The sequence below is a fragment of the Pteropus alecto genome, unplaced genomic scaffold, assembly GCF_000325575.1.
Source record: "Pteropus alecto unplaced genomic scaffold, ASM32557v1 scaffold39, whole genome shotgun sequence".
In the NCBI taxonomy this organism is placed as follows: domain Eukaryota; kingdom Metazoa; phylum Chordata; class Mammalia; order Chiroptera; family Pteropodidae; genus Pteropus; species Pteropus alecto.
In genome coordinates, this window is record NW_006443568.1 from 9,281,117 (window position 1) to 9,289,960 (window position 8,844).

The 8,844-nt window shown below is 48.2% G+C and overlaps 1 protein-coding gene across 1 annotated transcript in view; it reads left to right on the forward strand.

Annotated features, from left to right (window-relative positions):
- CRYBG2 (crystallin beta-gamma domain containing 2) overlaps positions 1-8,844 on the forward strand; it is a 16,873-nt gene that overhangs the window by 6,609 nt on the left and 1,420 nt on the right. Inside the window, exons 7-17 of the mRNA XM_006924388.1 lie at positions 45-80; positions 435-571; positions 720-846; positions 1,102-1,241; positions 1,333-1,459; positions 1,710-1,742; positions 1,864-1,976; positions 4,935-5,064; positions 6,347-6,486; positions 6,894-7,017; positions 8,498-8,656. Coding sequence (XP_006924450.1) covers positions 45-80; positions 435-571; positions 720-846; positions 1,102-1,241; positions 1,333-1,459; positions 1,710-1,742; positions 1,864-1,976; positions 4,935-5,064; positions 6,347-6,486; positions 6,894-7,017; positions 8,498-8,656 — 1,266 coding nt within the window. The remainder of the gene's footprint in view (positions 1-44; positions 81-434; positions 572-719; positions 847-1,101; positions 1,242-1,332; positions 1,460-1,709; positions 1,743-1,863; positions 1,977-4,934; positions 5,065-6,346; positions 6,487-6,893; positions 7,018-8,497; positions 8,657-8,844) is intronic.

The following is an 8,844-nucleotide window of genomic DNA, read 5'->3' on the forward strand; positions in this document are numbered from 1 at the left end:
TTCCCTACCTCTGGGCCAGTGTCTCAGCTCTGTCTCCTTTATAGGGCTGCCCAAGAGTGGAGAAGCCAGGGGAGCCCAAGGTAAGAGTTGAGGCTTCAGGGTCAAAGAGGGCCTTTGGGTGAGGTGTGTATGTGTGGCTATCTCAGCCTGACTAGAAGATGGGAGAAGAGGGCTCCAAGGGTCAGAAACTGGGTCTGGGAGGGTGGAACCCAACAGGCTCACTGGGAACTGGCTTTTGATATGCAACTACTAGGTCAGAGAAGAGACAGGAGTTAAGTAAGGGTGGGTGTGGGAGGTTGGGGGAGGGGGGCTCAGTGAGGGAGTGGGAGGGCTTATCTAGCTCTGGGCTGGTGCTGGACAGAGCCATCTTGGGCTGGCTGGGTGCTGTTGGGTCCAGATCACTCCCCACCAACCCAACTACTCCTTTCCCCCAGGCTGTGGTGTATGAGGCCCCAGGCTTTCAAGGCCGGAGCTGGGAAGTGAGCAGAGACATCTACAACCTTCAGCAGCCAGAGGACAGCCACAGCCCCCACCTGGCTTCCGTGGGGTCCCTGCAAGTTCTTGGTGGCTGGTGAGGACTCAGGACCCTTCCTTCTACCATATCTCCCCTCTGGCCTCTACCCTGGGGGTGGGGAGTAATCTGGGTTGCCTAGGGGTGGGGGCAGCTGTCTTACACATCCAGGGGTCTCTTGTGACTGAGTGTCTCTGTTTTCCCACAGCTGGGTAGGCTATGAGAAGGAGGGCTTCCGGGGCCACCAGTATCTGCTGGAGGAGGGCGAATATGCTGACTGGTCACACTGGGGGGGCTATGATGAGACGCTGACCTCCCTGCGGGTCATCCGGACGGTAAGCAAGGACAAGTGGTCCATCCCTCTGCCTCTGGCCACAGCCATACCCCGGTGGTACAATTTGTTAAGGGGAAGAATTTGTGCTCTATCAGTGTTCCCTGAGGTCTAGCCTTTCTCCCTCCTGCTGCTCCTCCCCAGGCCACACTGATCGCCTCACCCCAAAGTCCCCTGGTGGGCTGCCTCCCAGGGGTCTGGGCACTCTCAGGGGTTTCTGTTGGTGGGCGGGGAAAACCTGACTGTCCCTGGGGCCCAGGACTTTGCGGACCCGGCCGTGGTGCTGTTTGAGGCCATGGACTTCGAGGGGCACGGCGTAGAAGTGAGCGAGGCACTGCCGGACTTGGAGCTGGCGCGACACGGCCCGCACACGCAGGCTATCCACGTGCTCAGCGGCGTGTGAGTGACCCCGGGAGCGGGATGGGACCCGGGTGGTTCCAGCGTAGGTGCCGGCTCCATCCCGCTGACCCGCGCCCCGCCCTCCCTGCAGGTGGGTGGCCTATCAGGAGGTGGGCTTCTCCGGCGAACAGTACGTGCTGGAGAAGGGCGTGTACCGCAACTGCGAAGACTGGGGAGCGGGCAACAGCGCCCTCGCCTCGCTGCAGCCGGTCCTGCAGGTGCGTGCGGGCCGCCCGGGACTGAGCCTCCGGAGGGCGGGGCTTGGAGTCTGGGATAAGCCCACCGTAGGAGAGTGGGACTAGGACGCGGACAGGAGCTTGCGGGGGCGGGGCCTCTGGGAGGGACGGATCTAATACCGACCTAAACTCTGCGAGAGCTACAATTAAGGGCGGGAATATTGAAAAGCAGAGGAACTGAGGCTAGCGACTGATACACTCCTTAAGTTTCGAAACTGGTTCCTCTCTTCAGGTTGGGGAGCACAATCTGCACTTTGTCTCAAAGGTAAGGAGCTGGTGGGGACTTATGTCTCTCCACTCATTTCAAATCTCTCCCCCTTTTCCCCAATCATTCTGGCTCACTCCATAGCCCTCCTGCACTTATTTGTTCCTGTCTCTGGCCCCAGATTCAGCTTTTCTCGGGCCCCAACTTCTTGGGAGACCACATCTCATTCGAGAATGACCAGACCTCTCTTCCCGCCTCCTTCCAGCCCCAGTCCTGCCGTGTCCACGGCGGCAGGTGAGGACGTAAGGGAGGGGAGGCTCAGAGGTGCGGGAGAGGGGGCCGGGGGAGAGGTGGGGGGAGGCGGGGCACACCTGCTCTGAAGTGCTTAACTCAGTATGAAAGTCGAGGCTGCAGAAACAGTCTTTCTTCCAAATGATTTCCTTACTCTGGCTGCCTTGAAATAAGCTATTCTGTCCCGAAACATTAAATTTTAAAATAAAGCAAAGTTTTAATGGAAAACTTTAATGGAAAATGTAAAACTTGTAAACTTGTAGAAAATATAGTATAAAGAACCCCAGTCTTGGTTTTTTTTTTTTTTAGTGTATTTAAAATCCCTGACTCAACATAAAATTTCACAGGTAAATATTTCAATGTGTATCTCTGATAAGAAAGGACCCTCCACACACAGGCACACATAGCCACAAGTTATTATTACATCTAGTAAAATTAATAATTTATTAATGTTACCTAATCCCCAGTCCATGTTCAAATTTCTCCTATTGTCTCAAAAAATGCTTTTGTAAAATCGGTTTGTTTTTCTCAGGATCCAAACAAGGTCCACGCACTGCATTTGGTCAGTTTGGTCTCTGGTGTACACATGCCTCCCTTTCTCTGTTATATACCGCTTATTTTTTCGAAGAAACTCAGTAATTTGCCCTGTGAGTTTGCCATCTTCTGTATTTGGCTACTGCTTCCTGGTGGTGTCTTTTAACTTGTTCCTCTGCGTCCCATATTTCCTGTAAACTGGTAGTTAGATCTAGAGGCTTGATGAGATGGAGGGTATTTTGTTTTGTTGGCAAGAGACTGTATAGGTGGTGCTGTTTACTTCTTACTGAATCACATCAAGAGGCTTGTGTCTGCTTGTCCCACTTTTAATGATATTAAAATCTCTACATCATAAGAGTCCCCATTTACTGTTCATCTAATGGTTTTATATCCATCAATGATAATTGCCTACATCTGTTACTTCTTTAGAAGTTACAAAATGGTGATTTTCTAAAATTTGTTATTCCTTCTACACATATTAGCAGAAATACTTCAACAAAGAATAATTTTCCTTTTCAACTATTTATCTGAAATACTTTACACACAAAAAAAGGCATTTTATCTTTCCCAAGGATCAATGTTTGCCCCTTTCTCCTGATCAGTTTTCAGAATAATTTCTGAATTGGTGCCATAACAACCTCCAAAGCTGACCAATGAAGATTTTTTTAAAAATATTGTTATGAACTCATGGATTTTTATGAATTTGTAATGCTTCAGTACATTGGAGTCATGGTTCTTTTGTGTACTCAAATTGTTCCATCTTTGGCAAATGGGAGCCCCTTCAAATTGCCTCCTAGGTCCTTTTGACATGACCTCAGTCTTTTTTTTTAAATATATAATTTGCTTATTTTTCTGGTACAATTAGATGCTCCAGGATAATTTTGCATTTTTTTGTCCAAACTTGGAATTGGCCATTTCCCGAGGAACTCTGGTTCTTTTTAGTGGGAAATGGTATTTAGAGACCAAAAATCTGCCTGTGAGGTGTTTCAAAATTATAATACTAATACTACTACTAACAGTAAAACCCAGTGAATGCTGTTTGAGGTTTCTCTGTGGTTCTTTTTGTCCTCAGGACATTCACCTACATCCCATTTGGTATGTACAGTTCAAAATATTATGTTTTTAAGACATTTGAAATAATGTGTAGTTTTTCTGTGTGGTTATGCCATCAACCTGATACACAGATTTGTTTATTCTATTTTATTTTAATTTTTAGGAATATTTTTTATTTTTATTTTAACATTTTTTAATTACATAAAATATTTACAGTGTTCCTGTCTTAGTCAGCATGGGCTGCTGTAACAAAATGCCATACACTGCGTGGCTTAAACAACAGAAATTTATTTTCTCATAGTTCTGGAGGCTGGGAAGTCCAAGATCAAGGGCTGGCCAGTTTGGCTCCATGGTCAGGGTCATCTTCCCTGCTGGCAGCCGGCTGCCTTCTTGCTGTCACCCCACACGGTGGAGACAGAACTCTTATCTCTTCCTCTTCTTACAAGTACACTAATCCCATCATGGGGGCTCTACCTTCATGACCACATCTAAACCTAATTACCTCCCAAAGGCTATTATTTGAGGGTAGGGCTTTAACATGTGAATTTTGGGGAGATACATTCAGTCCTTAGCAGTTCCAAAGTCAAGTCTTAAACAACTTAGTCTCCATCTCTGTCCTTTTTCCTTCCTCCTATACGTGATTTTTATTTTATTTTTTTTAGCAGTTGGTTTATTCGTCCATTTTTTTGGAAGACGTAAGCAAATATACACTCATTAAAGACTTACATATAACTATCGAAACCAAATATATTTTGTTTTCCTCCTCCCTCATTTTCTTACACAAAAAGAAGCGTACTATAACCTGGTGAATATACTAAAGACCACTGAATTATATACACTTTAAAAGTGAATTTTGTGTCGTATGAATTATATCTGTTTTTAAAACAAAGCATACAAAGTCACTTTATATCTCTTTAAGAGCTGTTTCTCATTCCCTTTTACTGCTATATTATACTCCATATTTTTAGTGCATTTGACCAATCTCCTGCTGATGGCCATTTGGGCTGCTTCCACTCTGCTAGTGCACACAGTGCTGTAATGAATGGCCTTGTGCATATGTTATTTTACGTTTTCTAAGGGGGTCATTGGGATACATTCTGAGAAATGAGATCGCTGAGTAACTGCATAGAGTTTTGCTTGATATCGCCAAATTTCCCTCGATGAGAATAGTACGATTTCAGTCAGTCCTTTCTTACGTCTTACCTCAGTCCCTGTTGCTGCAGTGCCTGTTCCTCTTTGACCTCCCCTGGATCAGAGGGGTCGTGATCAAGTCTGTGTCCACTCTGCTGTATCTCAGGGAGCCTGGGCAGGCTGAAGACAGGGCAGGCTCAAATATCCACCCACTCACATCCTCCCACTCTTCCCCTTCCCCAGCTGGATCCTGTTTGATGAGAAGAACTTTGAGGGTGACCAGCACGTTCTCTCCGAGGGCGAGTTCCCCACCCTCACGGCCATGGGCTGCCTAGCCTCCACAGTCCTGAGCTCTCTCCGGAAGGTACCCCTGGTAAGTGTCCCTGTCTAGTTCCAGGCAACCCCTGAGGTGCTGGGGGGGGCATCCTGAGCCTCTTCTCATTGTTGAGGCTTGAATCCAGTCTTATTCAGAATCACCCCAGGTCCCCCTGACCCCAGGGCTTCAAAGCCAGTTCAAGTTACTAGAGATTTATTGAGCACCTGATGAGATAGGTCCTGGAGACACTGAAATAAATCAGCCCCGCTTTCAAGGAACCCATGGTCACGCTGACATACAGATTACAATGCAGAGTGGTGTGTCCAGATACAGAAGTGGTATGGGACAGGAAGGAGTAGCACTCAGGGGTGTGCTGGGGGACAGGGGCCGGACTGCTAAGGCAGTGGTTCTGTGCAGGGAGGAGTGACACAGAAAGATGGCTTCGCTGCCACGTGGAGAATGGGTGGGTGGAGGCAAGGCAGTGGGGTTGCCGCTATAGTAAGCCAGAATAAATCATGATATCTTAGACCAGGGAAGATATGGAGAGAAGTAACAAGAACCTTATTAAAAATCTGAAGTCTGTAGGACTTGGAGACCGACTGGGTGGGCCAGCAGCAGCTGCATGAGCAGAATGTCTGGCATTTACTGAGCACACATCATGCTCCAGGCAGTATTTAAAAGACTTCCTGTATGCTAAGGGGTTTAATCCTTACTACAACCCTATAGCCTTTGTTACTATTACCATCTCCCTTTTCCAGATGTGAACACTGAGGCACAGAGAGGTCATGAGACTTACTTCAGGTCATACAGCTGGTACCAGGCAGAGCCAGGTTCTTCCTTAGGCAGCTCATCTCCTGAGTCCAAGCTTTTTATAACTATATGCTGGGCTCTGAAGACAGATAGACCTGGTTCTGAAGCCCAGATTTAGGGCCTTGAGCAAGTGGTTTAATCTTCTCCAGCCTCAGTTTCTCCTCTGCTAAGCCGGGATAATATAGCACATACCTCATAAAGAGGTTGAGAAATTATAATGAGATCAGGTAAAGTGCTTAGCACTTTACTGGCATGTAGTAAGCCCTGAATATTTGAGAACTGCTATAATTACCAGTATTATTAGTATACTATTCTTAAAAGTGCCATTTACTGAGGAGGGGGTTTGAAGGACAGTGGGGTGCCCAATCTGTCACATGCCATATCTGAGAATCTGAAGGACATCCAGCTGGCATTTTCCAGGAGCTCAGGAGGAAAGAGGGCCTGAAATACCCATCTGGGAGTGGGGGGACTGACTCTGGGGCTAGGGCTCTTGTGGCCTTACCCCTTCTCCATGCTCCCGGGCCCCCAGCACTTTTCAGAGCCCTCCCTTTTCCTATATGGCCTGGAATGCTTCGAGGGGAAGGAGATTGAGCTCAATGGGGAGGTGCGGAGCCTGCAAGCTGAGGGCTTCAACAACCACGTGCTGTCTGTGCGGATCCAGGGGGGCACGTGAGTGGATTCTGGGGAGGCACAGGGGATTGGGGGCTGCAGTGAGTGAGGGCTGGGTCCCTGGCCTCTTCCCCCTACCCACTTCTACTCCTCCCCACTCCTAGCCAAGGAGGAGGGAGAAGTGCAGACTGAGGAGGGTCATTGGCTCTCAGGGCTTGGATGCTAGCCCTGGGGTGTGTGTGTGGGGGGGTCTCCTGGACCCTCCTTTGTCTTCCAAACCCCAAATTCACTTCCCAGCCTCCCTTTCCCCCCTGGAGACCTTAACCCCAGGCAGAGGAGTCCCAGCAGGAGAAAAAAGGAGAGAGAGAATGTTCTGACATTTGTGCCTCCTCCATCTGTCTGTCTATCTGTCTGTCTGTCTGTCTTTCTCTCTGTCTCTCTGTGTCTCTGGCACTTGCTGGGCCCAGCTGGGTGCTGTGTGAGCACAGTGACTTCCGAGGCCGCCAGTGGCTGGTGGGCAGCTGCGAGATCACCAACTGGCTGACCTACAGTGGGACCCAGAGGGTGGGTTCCCTCTACCCCATCAAGCAGGTAGGTAGCATGTTGGGTTGAGTGTGTCTGTGCCAGCCTGTCTGGGTGTGTATCTGTGTGTTTCCCATGTTTCTCAAACTCAGCATTTGTGTGCGTTTGGCACAATTTTGCCACATCATCATTCCTCTTGAACCATTATCTACTTAATATTTTTCTCTAAATCAGTGGACTTTTTTTTTTTTTTTTACTCTATCCTTATCCTAAGGGATAATATTGATAAAATCATGAGTTTGATGTGGATGTATGATTTTTCCTTAATAGACACTATAATAAATATAAAATTTTAACAATAAGTTTATCTGTGTAGGACTGAAAATTATCTCATGCACCACCCAGTAGTAGTAAGCACACTTCACTTTGGGAAATGCTGAGTCTGCATATCTGGACATGTGTCTCATTTCTGTACATGTGCATGAATGCGGAAGCACAGCCCTGGGGTGTGTGTGTGTGTGTGTGTGTGTGTGTACACGTGCACACGCGCAGACGCCCGTCTGAGAGTATTTCTATGTTGTGTCCATGTATCTGCGTGCCCTGGAGGTGGTTGTGTGTGTGTACGCATCTGTAAGAGTATGTTTATGGCTACATGTGCCTACGTTTGTGACACTATTGAGAGTGTGCGTCTTTGTATGAGGATATGTGTGGTCCCTATATTCACAGACTCTTATAACATCAGTGCTCAAGGAAATCTTGGAGATTATCTCCAACCCCCACATTTTGCAGATGGGGAAATAAAGGCCCAGAGAAATGGACAAGGATTTCCTCTGCAGTCTTGGGCAAGTACTGTTGCTCCACAGACCTCAGCTTCTTCATCTTTAAAATGAGGGTAACACATGATCGAGTTGTTTTGAAGACTGAACATAGTGTATATAAAACTCTTGAGTGCTTACACACTCAACAAATGTTTGCTGTGATTCTTATTACTATTACTACCATCACCAGTATCTGAGGCCCCAGCTGATTTGTTGCAGAGCCCAGTCTGGTGTCTGACGGTACAACGCAGTGTCTGCCCTGCTATGGTACCTCTTCAGCATGGGTGCGTGTGTGCATGTCTGTATTCTTACATGCATCCAACTGTTTAGCAAATACAAGTGCTTGGCGTAGAGTAGGCTGGGGAAACCCATGCATTGCTTAGGAAGTGTGAGTTTGCTTGGCTGTGAGTGTCTGTGTGTCTGTGTCTGCTGCAAACTTCTGTGCAATCATGTGGACCTTGTGTGTATATGCCAGTGTGACCCTCTACACATGTTTGTGGGTATTTATGGACACAGAACCGTGTGAGTGTGGGTGTGTACTGTGGATGTGCCCTTAGTCTTTGTATGGGAAAGAAGGGGTGACTTAAAACAGAATTGAGGAAGGATTAGAGGCAGGAAGGAGGGCTTGGGACCTAGAAATACTGTAGAGTCCGGAGTCGAGGGAGTTGGGAGTCCAGGTGGGAGCATCCCTGCCCAGGGAGCTCTGACTCTCAGCTCCTCCTACTCACCAGCGCCGGGCTTATTTCCGCCTCTGGAATGCGGCACTGGGAGGCTTCCTGGCAGTGCCGGACCATGTGGAGGACATGAAGGCGGGCCGTGTGGTGGTCTCTGAGCCTGGAGCCGGAGGCAGCTGCATCTGGTACTATGAAGATGGGCTGCTGAAGAACCAGGTACCGGTTTAGGGGCGGAGACATACAGGCCAACCTTGGGGAGTCCCAGCCTAGTCAAGAACAGGACCCACCCTTGGACCAGAGAGACAGAGACACACACACAGACAGCAGGACTCTGGGGAGGTGGAGAATGCAGCCTGTGCACTCCTGGGCAATTCAAGCTCTTCTCTGAGCCTCTGTCCCCCATC